The 18,118-nt window shown below is 38.3% G+C and overlaps 1 protein-coding gene across 5 annotated transcripts in view; it reads right to left on the reverse strand.

The window, feature by feature from the left end:
- Positions 1 to 2,445: 2,445 nt before the first annotated feature.
- Positions 2,446 to 18,118, reverse strand: part of nlgn1 (neuroligin 1) — a 385,565-nt gene continuing 369,892 nt past the window's right edge. For all 5 annotated transcript variants that reach the window (XM_008407822.3, XM_008407824.3, XM_017304370.2 and 2 more), the window contains 3 exons: positions 15,557 to 15,713; positions 14,869 to 14,946; positions 2,446 to 13,744 (listed from right to left, as the gene is read on the reverse strand). In XM_008407822.3, coding sequence (XP_008406044.2) covers positions 13,142 to 13,744; positions 14,869 to 14,946; positions 15,557 to 15,713 — 838 coding nt within the window. In that variant the 3' untranslated portion in view covers positions 2,446 to 13,141. The remainder of the gene's footprint in view (positions 13,745 to 14,868; positions 14,947 to 15,556; positions 15,714 to 18,118) is intronic.

Raw genomic sequence — 18,118 nt, forward strand, 5'->3', positions numbered from 1 at the left:
TAGCTATGCTGCTTTTAAAACCATAGAAGTTAACAAATAATTAAAACATGGATATCAGTGGTTAAGTGAACTAAGACTAAATGTGCCTCGCAGAAACAATGAAAAAACTCCACATAATTTCTGAGACTAAAAGTTTGTGTTATCAGAAGCATCACATAAAACGACTGCCTGAATCGGTGCATCATGGAAAACGTCTATTTGTGAAACGCTGCTAAAGTACACAGCAATTATCCAGCTGTTTTGTTGCCTGTGACAGTGGCCCTGGGAACACTGGCGCACATCTAGATCAAACAGTTGTGCTAAATTAAAGAGTGGTTATCAGACTGGGCAGGAGTGTTTGATGTGCACAGATGAGATGCATTATTATGGTAAATAAGCCCCCCTTATCAAGCTATTCCTACAGGGCCCTCTAGCTAAGCAGCCCAGAGTAGCTTGTGCCCTTGGTCAGACAAATACACACACACACACACACACACCCAGACATGCACACATAGAAAGCAGTGGCGGAGAGCATAAATACATGCTCTGTTGATCCTTCATACTCCACTCCAAACAGCCACCTGCTCTCCAAATGTCAGTCAGTCTCCGGAATAATTTGTTTCTAATCATTGGCAAAGAACGGGAAATGTCACAGTTTTCCAAAGAGGATTAAATCTGATTGATTTCCAATTAGTACTAAAACAAAATGCCAGTATGCTATGCTCTCCCCCAGCAAACCTCCCCCATGTCCTTGTGTGAAATACTGCTTGAACCGTATTAGTGGGACAGTTAGATAAGAGGAAACACTAAGAAGCAGTTGCAACCAGAAAGTTACAGAAGACCCTGGAGTAATGAGGTTCCTACAGTGTACACCACAGATTATATGTAACTCTTGTCATGAAGCATGAAGCCCTGAACTAAACTCTTAATAAACAAACATGAAGTACAATAAAGTAAGCAAGAAATAAAAGAAAAAACATTTTCAGAGAGAATGCTGACCTGCTGTCAATGTAGAGTGCATAGTCTTTAGGTGAAATGGTTCTAGAACTTTTTGTGATTGTGGCAAAGTTGCAGCGAAGGTTCAAGTAAAAAGCGAGGCACATCAGATTCCTCCATTTGTGAGCGTACAGCCTATTCTGTTAGAATCCAAAGACACTGACTGAACAGATCTACTCAGAACTTTACAATTTGGTCAAATGTATCTGGGATTGACAGATTTTCTTTAGATTTTGATCAAACAGAATAGGCTCACTTTGGTCTACAACGTATGGTGAAGACTATACCACACTATACCACAGCTTTCCCTCCACTACACATGCATTGCTCAATAATGTGTGGAAGCAATAATGTTGATTATTAGGTTCGAGCAGCCGATTGTATGTAGAGTTTATTTTTCTGGTAAATACATTTGCTGTTTGAATGTATACACTCACCAAATGCTGCAAACACATCAGATGTTTGTAAAGTTGAAAGGTTTTGAAAAAGTTGGAACAGAGACTGCTCCACAGCGCCCCCAACGCCTCATTTAGTTTATGTTTTCATTGAGGTCTGGCACTCCAGCTCTACAACAAACAGGAAGTCAAACATCTTGAATTGAATTTGGGATTTTGACCCTTTTTTGGCCGTTTACATCCTCTTCATGTGATTGAACTCTGAAGAAGACGCTGGGCTGACACTAACCCACTCTCATTGATATAGTCGCATGATGAAAATGTCACCTTGTTCGCATTGAAACACAACACACATTTATAGCAAAGTAAATGTGTGTTGTGCTATAAATGTGTACCTCCACATCCAAGAGAATCTTCGTCTCTCTGGCTAGCATGGTGAAAAGAAAGTTAGGGTTATTCTTCATCTTACTGTGAATGTTAGCTAGTTCAAAAGTTGCTAAGGGCCTAATTAAATGTTAAAACCATTTCGTTTTGGATTAGAGGACGCATTTTTTTCTAAATGAATGGGGCTGCACTTTCTTTTTGATCCACAATATATTTTTGAGTACTCTGCTGTACATTCAAATTAGAAACCAGCCTTCTTTAGCGTTGGGATTATTTTTGTTCTCCACACACCAATGAAAAACCAGAAAAAATATTATCTTTGCCAAAGCTGAAGATAAAACCATAATCTTTATTTTGGCTGGGCAACTATTGGTTTGTCATGAAGTAAAGTTTAGTCTGTTTTAGCATTGGTTACAGAAGAAAAAAATTGTGTGTGCTTTAAATCTGGTGAAATGTATATTTTGGCTATGTTGCTTCATAAACGGTACACATGTTTAGGGCTCATATCCTCCCAGTCCAACCCGGTCATGATGGATGCCTGCTCATCCTGGTTCTGGTACTGATGGAGACGTCTTCCTAGTGCAAGGGAATGGGATCTCTCCATTTTCTTTGTACGTGGAGTCACATGGAACAGACGAAATGGAAATAATAATAATAATAATAATAATAATAATAATAATAACACATATCAGCATATTAAAATCATTTATTGTGCTCCAGAAGAGTAAGACTATTTAACCAGAAAGAAAGACAAGTGACAAAAATTCTACAATACAAATGCCAGACCTGCTCACATGGTTCCCCACATCTCACATGGCATTTGAAGAACAAACCCCTCCATAGCTTTAAGACTGTTAGAAAAAACCTCCAAGGATGTAGCTGAGGTTTTGACTGTTGCTGTGAACTGAGGTCAGAAAATGGCACGTTGCTCTACATTCATTCGCAGCGTTCGCTCTTCCCCGTCCATCTGCTTTGACACAGGCTGAGTGCTGGCCATGGTCAGGGTAGGTTTACACTAGAACAAAAGTGAAGCATCCCCCTAGAACAGGGTTTCTTAAGTGTCCTTAGATCCCAACTGTGAACCTTTTGTCTCCTGCTATTCTGTCTCGTTAAAACCTACACATGATGGGGCTCGAAGGAAACAGTTGATGCAACTCCATTTAGTTTTGTTTGCTTTAGAAGCTCCCCTTGAAATTGACTGAAAACCTGTGTTTTATGGAGGGTGACACTGGATAGGAGTCATTCTCATCTCTCAGGCATTCTAGTATTTATCTGCGTTTATCTGCATTCTAGTATCTGCGTTCTGGACATGGGGCTCTGAAAGAGGCGCTGCTTCAAATGCAACACCTTTAAATCCAAAGTCAGACAAGCTGGATGTTATTTTGGAAACACAGCAACCAGTAAATTTGAAACCACGACCCACAAAGAGAAATGAAACACATGGCTTAAATAAGCAGTTATTACAATGTTTACAAGGCTCTGCTTTCGACCGTGGAAAATAAAGCAGAATGTTTCAAATTAATTAAATTAGTTGAAAACGAATGCAACAAAACAGGACAAACAAAAATACAACTATACTTTGACATTGTCGGGTTGCCATCTTCTGAAGGCGAAAGAAGAGAAAAGACATCCCATTAAAACCACATAATGTATTCTATTCATGATCATAACATTTTCTGAAAATACAATTAGTTTTTTTAGTTTTTTTTAACCAGGGGCTGAATCCAAAACAAACAAGTTAAAAAGGTTAAATTTAAGCACATGCGTCACCAGAAGAAAATGAAAAATAAAAAGCTTTCTTGCCATCTAACTCCTAATATTCTCTGTAAAAGTGCTACAAGTTAATAACTGTAATGACAAGTTTAACTCATTTCAGATTTATTTGCTCATTTAATGATACGGCTGGGTTTAATTGTTAGACATGAGTTCAAAGGCCTTATGTTTCCTTCATAAATAAAACCTGCTTTATTTAAAGTGAGGTTGTTAAAAGATTTTCCAGGAAGCAGAGTTCCAGCAACCAGTTAATGATAATCTATATGTCTGTCTAAAGTTTTCAGACTGACGCCAGGAAAGTCCGTGGATACTTGATAAAGAGGAACTCGCCGCAGCAGCGTTGTTGTTCAGACTCTTAGAAAAACAGATTTATGATTGGTGATATATTTGGGCAGCTATTGTACTGACTGAACATGTTTTAATATTCACATATTTTACTGCCTGCCATCCAGGCTAAATGAAAAGAATAAATCCAAATGGTCTTTCTTGAAACTTCCACCAAGACTATAAACTAGAATATTAAAAAAATAAAAGGTAAAATGTCTTAAAATCATAGATATATTTCTTAAAATTATACATAATACATAATACATAAGCTCAAGGAATTTATCTATTTTGACTAACTTTTCTTAGCCTTAGTCACTTGTAGCCCTTACTTAATGCGTGACATCATGATTTAGTTTTCATAAGATGATTAGCAGCTAAACGAAGCTCACAGTGTGGATGTTATGACCAGGGACTGCTCAGCAGTGTTTTCATGTGAAAGTCCAGCTTTGTTGGTTTCTATCCTAACTGTTGTATGAAACATACAGAGGAAGTGCAGAGGTCAAAACTAATATGTAATTCTAGTCTAGCGATCTTGTTACATTAAAAGAAGACAAGAAACTAATTAGGAGATAAAAAAAATATGGATGGCTGGTTTATGAGGTAGAATATACATTTTGATAGTTAAAATGACAATAACAAACAACCAAAAGCGAATTGACAGGCTGAGTAAAACCGACTATTTATAGATTAATTTGAGGAATTTGTCAGACAACTTAATTTTACGTTCAGATTTCTGAAGTGCCTTATAGTTCCTATCCCTTCGTTGGCTTTTTATCCAGTCACCTGCTAGTTATGCCACCATTAGCTAGAGAAAGGGCTAACCAATTCATTCACACACTGATGGTGGAAAGCTACTGGAGAGTAGCCACAGCTGGCCTGGGGCAGACTGACAGAGATGCTGCCACCTCTGACCAACACCTGGAGGCAATAGGTGGGTGAAATGTCTTGCCCAAGGGCACAACGATAAAGCAGGGATTGAACCAGCATGCCTGATAAACTCCTACCAGCATCGCTACTTTGGTTGTTCAAACATGTGCAGCTAGCTCTAGTTTTAATCTAATTTTGCAACACAGTTTTGTTTTTTTGTTCTGCTGGTGTTCATTTTGAGTAACATCAATAGTAACATCAATATTTATACCCAGGTCTAAATTTTAGATCAGAAATTTAACCTGGTGCCTCACTTTTTAAAGTTTCATGTTTTCTTGAGTTGCAAGAAGTGGCTGGAGAGAGGAAAGTCTGGACCTCCCTTCTGAAGCTGCTGCCCCCACAACCCGACCCCGGATGAAGTGGAAGAAAATGGATGGATGGATGGATGGATGGATGGATGGATGGATGGATGGATGGATGGATGGATGGATGGATGGATGGATGGATGGATGGATGGATGGATGGATGGATGGATGGATGGATGGATGACAGCACATATAATGCTGTTTCATGTCATTTCTCATCTAAATAAAGCAGATTTGTAAAAGATTGAAATAACTGATCTTTCACCAATTTTCAATTCTCTTAGCTTGTTTCTAAGCTTTAGATATTTTTTTTGGGGAAAAATATTTTTATTTGTATGTTATTATCACCTATAAGTTATGTTCTGCTATTAGTTGCCAGGACACATTTGTAATGTCAAAATCTGAAATATGTCAGCAGCTGATCAGCAAATTTGTGGTAATATTTTGCGCCTTGCATATAAAGTTATAAATATGAATTCATCCTGAACTGTCAGCTACTTAGTATGGCTCTGTACGTGCTTGACTATTTATCCATTACTGCAATTACATGCTTAATTCAGTGGATGGCCTTTAGTCTGCCACTGATAATGCAGTGTCTCAGTCCCTATGAAGATTATAATAAATACACTCGCTGTCAGTCAATTGATACAGTAAAAAAAAATTAAAAATTCAATGCCTTTTAGTAAAGGAAAATTAAATGATGTGTATATAAATATATCAACTTCTCAATTTTTGTGTTTTGTAATATGACAAAAAAGACAACAAATGATTTTCTAATTATCCATCACCAGGCAAAGTAATCTCATCATAGTCAGTCACCACGCCCATCCAGGGTGTATTTCTATTGCTTTTTAAATGAATTATTTCATGTATTTGTTTATATTAATTTATTTAGAGCCACAAGAGACAGTAAGTTGGTGATGAAGCGATCTAAAGCACGCTGCGCCAAATCAATGCTTGAATATTTGGTACAACACAGGAATATGACTGACTTCACTAAAAGTCTGAGGCCATAAACAGATTAACAGACTGTGACTTGTTGATGTGCATAAGTGGAAAATAATGCAAGTGTGAAGAACAATAAGAATGTAAAATAAAATGTTAAGACCAAATAATTTCTAATTTTCTCAGCTGAGGTCATTCTAGTGATTGATGGAAGCAGTTCAGTCATTTGGATTTCAATCACTGTCGTGTTGTCATGGTGACCCTTTGCGGTCACCCTTTCATTCCTGCTTTACACGGGTTTCTTAGTGATGTAACCCTCCAGAGCTGCAGAGAGCAGTCAAAACTGACTGAAGATTAAAGAAAATGAAAAAATTCTTCATGGCTTGGAGAGAACACATAATGGAGGTATTTAACTTTTCAATAACAGTTACTGTTTCCAAATAGGATGTGATCCCTGCTCACATTGGGCTAATAGTTTTCTTACCTAACAACGTTGTGTTGTTTTATTGGAATTCTGTGCTGATAGGTTGTGTTTTATAACTTTATCTCGTTGTTGTCTTGCAGTGGAAACAACAGAAAGCTGACCACTTAATGTTTCATTGTTGAAGGGTCTCTGGCACATCTTCTAAATAAATCACAGTAATGGAATTACAAACATAAGCTCATGGTGATGTTTGTGGGTCTAATAAATATTATGTCACACTATATGGAATCAGTTCGATTTGCGAGTAGGAAATACGCTGAACAGAAACCACTGTGCTCAAACAATTTAGCATCAGTTTTAATTTGAGTTTTTTTTTTTAATGAAAATTTTAAAAAACATTTCCTATAACATGTCAGAATTTAACTTTGCATCCAGCTTGTGTGCTGCAACAGCAGTCTGCATTCGTGATTTTAAAGAGCTGCATAGTGCTTGAGAGAGAACGGAGAGGGGCAGGATGTTTCCCCCCTACAGAGGCCTCCACATGTCTACGTTTTAGTGAAAGGAAAACAGGGAGACAAGCATTTGAGCCTAACAAGCAGCCTCTCTGTGCCAGCATACAGATTTTTGTATCTGAGCACAGGCTATCTATGGCATTCCTTTCACTGTGTTTTGAAAATCAGCACTTTGCCCCCGCAGTGACTCAAACCTTGTAAGCCATGGGATTTGACTGCAGTCTGCTTGGCTGGATGACTCATTCCTTCTCAGTGGCTAACATTGTTAGATGCTGAGGCTTCACTGACCTAAAGACGTTAGCAGGCGCCCTCGCAGAAGGCGGCCTACTGAAGATGGTACAGATGCGAAGGGAGCCGTTTTGTTAAGCAGTCCAAGCTGCCAGCTTGACAGGAAAGATGAGCCAGATCACAGTCCCTGGAAAGAAAAGCAACGGCTCTTCAGCATCAGCTTAAAACAGGCTGTGAGGCCCTGCATCTTCCTCCCTATCCAATCAGTGCTCTGCAAAGGTTTGGTCTCTACTAGTCATCGACATTCTGCCTCTGTAAATATCTACGCAAATACTGGATGAACTGAGCTGGAAAAGCGTATCATGTTATTATACAGTGAGTGTTTGGAAGTCACTGTATTTTTTCAGTTTATTTATTTGTTTCATTAACATCTTAACTTTTTTGAATGTTGTCCTAAGCCTCAGCAGCTTTGAGCACCCTGAAGGAGCTGCAGGATATTTAGTTAGCAACCTAAATATTTAGCATCCTAAGTAAATATTTTGCTCCACACAAACTTAGCAAACTAAATATTTAGATAGCAGTTAGCTCATTAACTAAATATTTAGATAGCAGTTAGCTCATTAGCTAAATATTTAGATAGCAGTTAGCTCATTAACTAAATATTTAGATAGCAGTTAGCTCATTAACTAAATATTTAGATAGCAGTTAGCTCATTAACTAAATATTTAGTTTGAAGCTAAATTTTCGCCTTGCCAATTCAATATTTGTTTTGAACTGAACTGACTTTTATATAATATGGCGAAAATATGACTTTGAAAAATGAACTCCTAATTTTGTCTCCTATGATGCACTAAAAACCTGTTAATTTTTGACTGAGTAACAAACAGCACCTCAATGCAGACCAGCTAGATTTAGCTGTAGTTATACAGGAAACCTGTACTGGTTGTGCAAAATACTAAACTTAACACAAAAAGGAGTGAAATCTGTATTTGGTTGATTATGACTTTGCTGTATCTATACGTTTTGGCAATAAATCTGTGTATTTCCCCTTATATTTGCAAGGAAAATCCATCTGCAGGTTGATCAGCCGAGCGGCGAGTATGGCATCCACAAATCCACTGTGCCTGGGCCAAGCTGTTTGTAGAGGAGGCAGTGTACTGATGGTACAAGACACCTTATCATCCTTCTCAAAGTAGAGAGAAACTGAGGTGAGACCTGACAACCAGTAATGGTCCAATATCTCCTCAGGCTCGGCCCAAACTTAACATGCCAAGATAATGATGCTCTGCCCTACAGAGCCAGGCTTTTCAGAGACCTGCTGTGGAGAGGATTAGACTGACTGCCTGCAGTCTTTAACCCCACTGGACACTTGGGATCATCCTGTTGGTTCTGGTATTGCTAGTGTCCATCACAACCAAAATGCCTGTTTCTATCGTTCTCGTTCTAAAGTGCCAAAATGCTTTTACCCCAAGCTCAATTAATCTGTGAAACTCCCAAATATATTTTTCCTTCAATTGTTGCAGGTTAAAGAGAAAGCAGGCTTTACATAAGCAAAAGATATGCAGGCAAGAATCATGGCAACAACTTGGGAATAAATGACCAAAAGCAGATTTTCTTCCTGTTTGTGTTAAGTTTCTGTGGATCACGTGATTCTGCGCTTCTTGAAAAGAGACTAGAAGGATGAAGAGCTGGTGCTACCTGGTTACCTTGTCAGATTATTGAGACTGCAACATCCAGTTTCTTTTGTTTGGTCAGTTTTGTTAGTTTTTTCTTTACTAACAGACATTGCAGAGTCCTGATGTTTTTATATCTTTTTTTAAACTTTTGGAGATTTCCCTTCATTTAGGCAGCTGGCTAAATGGCATGAAGAAACATGTTGGGGTGGGGGAGCGTTACATTTTGGCTGGAAACTCCGCTCAGTCTGGACTCTTGATTTCTCAGGAATTTAAACTACAACAAATGAATGATGATGATAAACCTGAACCCAGAAACAAGCTCCTCCGTAACTCCTCACAATCTGGATGTCAAGAAAATAGCCAGAAATATTTATTAAATGAATGTAACAGCTCTGCTAACTAAAGCTGTTATAATAATTATGCTTAACCCTTTTGAGCAAAGTTATGTTAAAAGAAAACATTTCATATAAAGAAACCTTTGTACTGGTCGGCTGATCATGTTTTGACTCCTTGTGGATCTTTTAGCATCAGGATTCAGTTCAGGATGTTTTTTCACACAGCCCTGATTTACAACAAATGCTTTCTCAATAAACTTTACAAGAGGAACAGATAGTTCTTTAAACAAACACGTTGTCAATTCAGTCCCATCCAATCATACAGACTAGTTCAAACGCAATGCTCCAGGTTGAGAACTGAGTTAATGGCAGGATTAGCTCCTTTAGTGAGTTTATCTAGAAAAGAAACATAGGCAAACATAAATTCTCTAAGACACTAGGTATAATGGTAATGAAAAATACTACATACAGAATAATGTAGTGTTTTGCATGAATAGCTCCTTCAGTAGCTAAGAACATAATCTGAAGAAAAAGATGGTGAAGTTATTGGTGGTCACAGATCAGCTGATGGCCTTCATGGAAGTGACTCAGCAAACAGAAACCATAGTTTTCTTTTCTTTTATTTACCTGAAAGTTGGCTAGTCAATTAAGCCAAAACATTTTGAATGTACGTCACACCTATTCCAAGAAACCTTAAGATTAGAGAAAGAATAGTTACTAAAAGGTTGATTAAATTATCCTTACGACAACTCAAAATACAAAGCAGCAACCTCAAGATGGGCGAATGGAAAACAGAAGCACTAAACACAATGAAAAATATGTAGACAGAAAGATCTATACAGATAAAACAGCAAGTCAAATTTTCAAAAGATTAAACTTATTCCAAAAGGTAAGGGAGAAAATTCAAATTGCAGTTAGAAACTTTCTTGGTGTTTTCATTTAATAGAAGTGCAGATTAGCTGGTTCAGAGGGTTGAAAACATCCTGAGAGCGAACAAGACCAACGCAGACTTCTGCTTCTATGTTCTTAAAATAAAGTAAAAAAAAAGAAAGAAAAACATGAATTACTGTGAAAGGTAAACAAGGTTTTCACACTGATTTACTTTCATATCAGTTACTCTGACCAGTCACAAATCAGATGTTTGGTGCTCAGTCAGTTTCACGTGTACAAACCATCCAAAATCCTTTAATGTGTAAACAATCAGAGGCCGTGATTACATCAACTGTTTTTTATGTGGATTTTGAAGTATCGCATTAAAAAAGGTTGCTTGTAACAAAAAAAGGTGGCTTTTGGCTTTTCTGAGTTAATGGGCTAAAGCAGAGAAGGAGACACGTTTGTTGAATAACATTTCCCTCACATGACTGATCAGCTGTTTCTGCTGTCGTGTGGTAGAATTGCAACATCACCAATGCTAGTTGGCATAACAGAACAATTAGAACATGTCAGATAGCAGCAAACTCCTGAAAACCTCTGTTCATTTCTCTCAGATGTGTGGTCCATACTAGTTTTCACCTTCCACTTCCTGTTTGTTACATGTGTTGTCAACATCTTATGGAATCACAACCAGGCTGCACAGCCTGCGATCCAGAAGAAGGAAACACACCTAATTCGCTTTTCCTTTGTCTTTTTTAGTCAGCAACATTTTGAAAGTTTGCTTAAAATATGCATGATATTTGGATGGAAATGTAGCTACTGGCTTCTGTTTACATAAATATCAACTACTGAACTGCTGTGACGTTTTCTAGATTGGGGTTGTGTGTTAGGACAGTAGATGTCCACCTCGGTCTTGGCTCTTGTTGGACCAGCCATCAGCGTCAGCTTCTGGGACAGATTTCATTTTGGTTCATGCTTAATTAAGAGGATAAGAGATTCATGTGCTGTGCATAAAACATTAACTGCGCATAAGCTTTTAACAGAATCTGAGCTGCCCTTTTAAAGAAGTGGGTACCTTGTATCAACTCTGACACCATGGCAGAGATTTGGAGCACAGCACTGTGTGTGTATAGGAAAAAAGCAAAAAAAGGCATTAAGTTGAAGAGGTAAGACTTTTTGCTTTTGATCATCCTGCTTTACTGGCAGACACACCGACATCTCTCAAACACAAAGTACCACCTAACTTGATTCAACTTGGCTAATGATGAAAACTACATAAAAAGTGCATCGTGGGAATTGACCCAGCCTGATCCTCACTCTTCCTCTCAGCCTCCTGCTGCGCATTTCCGTCGACTTCCACCCCGTGTGATCTGTCTGGCTTTTATCTTGAATTACACATCTATAAGCAGTCATGTTTAAGTAGCTCTGGAGTTCAGAGCTTTGTTGGATAAATCATTAGCAAATCTACATCGCCTGGAGATGGAATTCTTCGCTATATTTTTCAATCATTTCACCCTCCATTTTCCTTACCAATTGGGTTCCACTGTGTTACTTTTTTATCTTGAAGTGTCGATTTTTTGGGGGGGGGCATTGAGATGAAGAGAGGTCAATGGAATAAACAGTGCAGGTAATTACTTTGACACGGTCCGGTCCGGTGCTCCAATAGGTAGAACAGCAAAAAACATTGATTTCAACTGAAGGTACAATGGGTTTGATTGATACAATGTAATGTGATTTACCCACTATCAAAAAGTAGTACCAACACATAGAGTACAAAACTAGTCCTTATATGTCCAGCCCACTCAAGCTATATTATGTTATGCAAGAAATCTTTACCATATGCCCACCCCCAATTTATTTTTGTTTTGTTTTACTATCTAAATCCATCCAGTGACATCCACAAACCGGGACTGCATTCCCCAAGGTTCCGTGAGAGCATTGTGTTTTCTAGTAATCCAATAAGGAAATAGGTCTTGAATCTCTCCAACACAAAGAACAGGGTGAAAATTATTCTTATTAATGACATAATCAGCAGAGCAGCCATCAAGCAGGTAAATTGTCATGCGCATCGTGCTAAAATATCCCAATTATCCTTTGTTCCCCCAGCTCTCTGTGTTGAAGTTGGAACTGCCAGAAAGCCGCTCGGTGCGTTCTCACTTCCTACGTCCCGGTCCGACTGGCAGGTTGCAGTGTGAACACCTCGCCCAAGAGAAGTGGGCTTAAACAGCCTTGGTGCTTAGATATGTAAATAGGTCCTATACAATAAAATTGTTTCAATCAAAAATAAAAGGATGAAAAGGATTTGCAAGATATTTTTTTCTCCTCAAAATGGTTCTGTTGTGCATACAGGGTCACTTTATCTTAAAGTTTTCAGTCCTTCGCTTTACTCTGCTGCTTTTGGCTTATCTTACACAGCCTCCATTTACGACCCTCAGACATGCCTCGATTGGTTTGCACGACGTCTGCTTTGTGCCCCACAAACAGAGTGTTCTGCAGAGTAATGCCAAAGGAAAACAATATGTTTTCTTTCCTTTACAAAGTGCTCCCCTCTTCTCACCTCCAAGGCGTGTCTGATGCTCCGCGCTGCTTCCAGATAATACTGTCAAGCAGTCGTTTGTCAGAAAATCCCGAAGGCCATAGCTGTCGCTAGAGAGAAAAAGTGTTTCACTGTTCCTTTTTGTTGCTGTAATACCAGAACAAAAATAATGATAAAAAAACATCTCTCTCAAATGTTTCGGCTTGTGAGACGTTGTTCTGCTGTAACTTTTTTTTCCCCTCATATCTTTCCATTTTTTTTCTACAAAACCATAATTACTAATATTATTATTTTTTGATCCTCTGATCCAAAGCATCTGAAACCTTTTATTATATTTCCTCCGGTATTAACAGAATGTGGTATAATTCCAGTGTAATTCCATCTGTATTTGGCAACTCCGGGCCGGTGGTTTAACTCCTGAAAAGTCTGTTTTTCAGCAGGTCGGCCTGGACTCTCCGCTGCAGTGCTGCAGTTAGCTTGTTGCCTGAGCCGCCAGAGTCCTGCCTGTATGGGTCCATCCACTGGGCTATACTCGGGTGGTGGAGTGTGAGTGTGGGTGCGGATGAGGCAGAGTGTTGTTCTGCCCACTGCTGGGATATGTGTTAAAGGAGTGGAGTGAGGTGAGGCCTCCCATGGTGCTGGGGATCATGGTTATGGTGTTTGGTGTCATGAGCGGGATGTCGTCTGGCGAGCGCCTCATAGCCAGGGTGTAGTCTGGGGGGCAGGCAGTCCTCAGGACCACGTCATGCGGGTGGAGGGAGTCCCCCACCCCTCTGCAGTCCCTGTCCAGGTCGGAGTGCTGCTTCATCTGCAGAGACATGATCTCTTCCTCCTGAGTGTGAGCCAGGTCGTTGGCGGCGCTCCGCTGGGGGCTGCAGCGCCGGTGGACGTCATGCCGCCGTTTGTCCTTTTTATAGTAAAGAGCAGCAAAGGCCAGGATGTTGAGAAAAAGCAAAGAAGCTCCAACAGCAATAGTCACCGAAAGTTCTGTGGAGTAGTCCCGCTGGTCCACCAGGTGAGGCTGGTTGTGGCTGCCCTGCGTCTCGGTGGGGAACGGAGTTGGGTTTGGGCGCTTGGTTACCAGAACTTTGGTTTTTGGTGTGCGGTTAGTGGCTTCTGGAGGAGGAATCTGTGCAAAGATAGAAGACCAGATAAAGATTTTATACTAGCTTTGACACATCTAAGACTTCAACTGCTTTTGGTCTTTAGGTGACGAATAAATGCTGGAAGCATTTTAACATCTTCTTGATATTAACATTTTCCCATAAATGTCAAATCAAAACTTGATACCTGAATGTAATTCTGTTCTACACAGAAGTATGTAGGAGTCAAAGCTTGGAGATAAATTCAGGAGCTGTGTCTCTTTCACGTCGATAAGAGAAAGTTTCTCATTATAACAATAATCCAGAGAAGTGTTATTTGTTATTTTGATTTCAATGAAATATAAATCGTGTTAAAACAAGTTTTAAAATCTCATTAATTATCTCATTAGTAAGATGATTGTGTATTTATTTTCCATCTTTGGCAGTGAAATGCTTCTGTAATTTTATGTGCAATATTTAAATTAATGCTCTCTACTTGATTTTATATGTGCTTGACCAAAGAAACTCAATATTATCTTTATGTAATTGGAAATGATTTTAGACAGCAAACGTTTAAGACTGTTTGGGACGTACTTGATTTTATAAAACCACAGTCTCATAATAATATTATCTGTTCTATAGGAAAATATTTTGCTCTGAAATGTGCTTTCCATTCCATCTGAAATCCATATCTACAACTAGACTGCAGTAAAAACATCAGGCTTTGACCAACACACATCATACAGACACATACTATGGATTCCTTTTCTTTCTGCAACCAAACTTTCAAACAATGAGAAACCTAAGAATCACATTAGATTCAAAACAACCCTAAATAATTCATCACTAGAGGAGAGGCACATGGAAAGTTATGAGCTCCCCGTTATTCTGCTGCTTGTAGATGAAACTTTCAGCAACAACTTGAAGTAGACGTTGTCTGTAACTTTATCAGTCCTTCATGTTGTGGAGGAATTCTGGCCTGCTCTTTAAATCGTTGCTGTAGTTCAAGTAAGTTATACAGCATTTGTTTATGCAGGCTCTCTGAAGCACCGATTTCTTTTGGTACAATATATGTTGTAGCAATGTTGAGGGGGGTCCAATCATGACTGCAAATATAATGCCTCGTTGTGACTTGATGAGCTACAGCAGAGCAACTGTGACTGCCACTGACCTTGGTAGTGGTAGGGATGAGTGGGGTGACCTCATTGAGGCTGTGCAGATGAGGAACCAGCTCCAACCATAGGTTGACCTGAGGGAAGAACAAGAAGGCATTATAACTTAAACTAAAGAAAGAATTTAAAACCTGAAGGTACTGTTTACTGTTTATGGAAGTAAGGTGTATTTAAAAGTATAAGTGATGTGCAAAAGTATTCAATAACAAAACTAACTGTAGATAGTGAGTTTACAGTCAGCTTCCTGGTGAAAAAAAAGGTATTGTACATGAAGGTAAGGTACCTGATGAAACAAGCCTAAACAAACCTATTTATAGGAGAAAAACAACCAAACGACAGCACTCAGTTTAGAATATATAAAGGTAGCATTAGGTCTGTAATTGTGTAATTGTGTAGCCGTTGTGTAGCAACAGCTACACAATTGCCCATAAAATATTACAACTGATCTCTAACAAAGTTTTTAGATGCACTTATTTTGTCATGAAACTCTGTTGATGGTGTTTAATTCTAACATTTTAGAGCCTTTCTCCCTTTTGTAACATTATCCTCTAATTAACAGTGTGTACCTGAAATGTTGCCAGTTTTTAAAAGGCCCAAGCTATTCGATGCTAAAAAAGCATATAGCATTAAATTAAATTATATTAACCAGTAAAAGACTAAATAAATCAAGACAGGATGGTGGTTAACCTTGTTTGCCCGGTAGTGCTCTTTGACCCGAGGCTTCAGGCCGATGTGCAGGTAGAGCTGGTCCTTCTGGTTGTAGCGTGTCCACGCCACTTCTTCAAAGCGATTGGGCTTTGTGTGGATGAACTTGGTGTCTTGTGGTACAGGTTGGTTTGGGTCCCTGAAAAGAAAGTTAAATTGAGTATATTGGTATCACTAAGACAGAAAAGGACTGTTTTATGTGTCATGACTGCTCCAGTCCTCTTCTGGAGCATCCATAAGAATGTTACATACCGTTTTGTGGGAATGTTTTTTTTTGTCATACCCAAATGTTTCAGATGATCAAACATAAATTAAGGTCAGAGAAGGCAAGAAAATTAAAAAAGCTGTTTTCAAACTGTAACTTTATTGAATAAGAGTTTAAAGTTAGCCGGACTACAGAAGCGTTGGAAATGCCAGAACTAGGAAATACAGTAAATTCAGGAGCACAGTTCCATCAAAACGTTTTTTCTCATTGCAAATTTAGATCTCTTCATAACAAGATTTATATCTCCTTAAAATAAAATATGTTATTGTTTAAACAAGAAAGGTTGTAATAGTAAAACAGCAACACTTTATGGGAACGCGTGTCAAACTCAAGGTCTGGGGGAGAAATTTGGCCCACCACCGATTTCTATGTGGCCCTCTGGATTCTATTTAAACATTTGTGTGCTTGTTTTATCAATCAATTTCAAGTATATTCAAACTGTGTACTGCCAAATTAATCAATGTAAAAGCATGTTCAATAATATTTAGTGGTAATAAATACTCATTGAATGCAGAGGACATACATACACACATACACTTCACTGGTCTAGAAGATGGAAATTCAGAGGAAGCTTCTTTATGCCTTTTTAAGAAGCCATGATCTGTCAGAGGATTGTATTGTTATAATTAATTAAAATAAGAAACGTTCTAAAATCAGACAAAATAGTTTTAAACTTTAACAGAGTTCACTAAGGGTGCACCGATTGCAGTTTTCTGGCAAATCACTGATTACCAATCTTTAAAAAGTTTAACCTGATGATTCCAATTGAGCCGATAAGTTTTTCTCTTAAATGTTGCTAAATAAAGCAAGAAAGTTGCTGAGTTGGCAACAGTGGAGTGATTATTATTACCATGGTGGGCTGGTCTGTCTGTCATACCTCTCTCATGGAGCAGAAAAGGACAGTGGTTGATTTCTAGACCTTTTTCTGAGATTGACCAGTAGATAATATTGGCTTCACATGTACATATCAGCCAATCGCCGACCTCCCAAAATGAAGGAAATCTGCACCGATAAATCAATTCCACGCCTCCATCAAGCAATTGTTTCTCGATAGCTGAAGGTCCAGAGTCTCTGGACAAAGCAAAACGTAAAACAAGAGTCTGGACTTTCACCAGGCAACAAAAATACACGAGTGGTCTAAAATTCCTCCACAGCTGTATAAAAAAATGGAAAAATACTATGAACCTATGAGACTAAATTTGATTATTTATTTATTTATTTATTTGTGATGTGTGAATCTTGCTACATCTGTTGTGAAAGTAGTGCAACATGTTAATGGAAGCAGGAATTCTGCTCTAATTTAGAAAATCCTAAATGTCTGGCTGTTAGTTCTTGTGCTCAAGCACACATGGATTTTGCAGCATGACAATAATCCAAAGCACACTAGTAATCTTGCGTCTATGTGAATGGCTCAAAAAATAAATTCAGGGACAAATCATTTTTTTCATTGCAATGTGGATCAGAGTTTCAGAATAAACAAGTTTTGTGTACAAACAAATGAAGAAGGATTTGAAATCTTTTCAGAAATTCATTAATCTTACTGAGGTTGTTTTGGTCTTAAAGAGGGCAAGCGCTTTCTTCAATGCAATATTGCAATACTGCATATATAACCAATATAGCATCAAGCACATTTAAAATTTTGCAGTAGGAATTAAAACTTAGACTGAGAGCTTAGTGGACCTTTTGAGACCACACTGTATAATTATTAAAATTAGAATATTGAACTGAGCATGGCATTTGCCACAGGCTAATCGGTATAATTATAACGATGTTGTAATGGAGTAGTGAAGTGCAGCCCACAGGTTTCATATGATGTGAGTCACCACGGAATCAGAAATCACATCCAATAAACTCCAAAAAAGGTCAGAAGTTTTTGTTTTTTGAAATGTTCTGATAGAATCAAAGGCCTTTAGGTAGAGAGTAGCCTCATATGATCAATTTTTATTCTTAAATTTGAATGATAAAAAAATTAATGATAAAACTTCATGTCAGAGATTAAATTCTTTTTCTTTTAATTTGAAGTGAGCATATTTATACATAAATTATGTAAGCTTTACCAAAGATGTTGTCAGGGTGAAGATGGAGTTCAGCCATGCAGATTATCTCATTAGGTTTTGCTGTAATTAAAACATCATATTATGCTCCATCTGCCTCACATGTTGCCCTGCGTTAATACCACAGGGATCACGGTCAGTGTAAACGCTGCTAAACATTCCATATGAAAACCCTCCTTAAGTTTAACATCAGATGCATTTTTAGAAGACATTGAACATGAAGTC

This window comes from Poecilia reticulata, chromosome 4, assembly GCF_904066995.2.
Source record: "Poecilia reticulata chromosome 4, P_reticulata-male-v2, whole genome shotgun sequence".
Classification (NCBI taxonomy): Eukaryota; Metazoa; Chordata; class Actinopteri; order Cyprinodontiformes; family Poeciliidae; genus Poecilia; species Poecilia reticulata.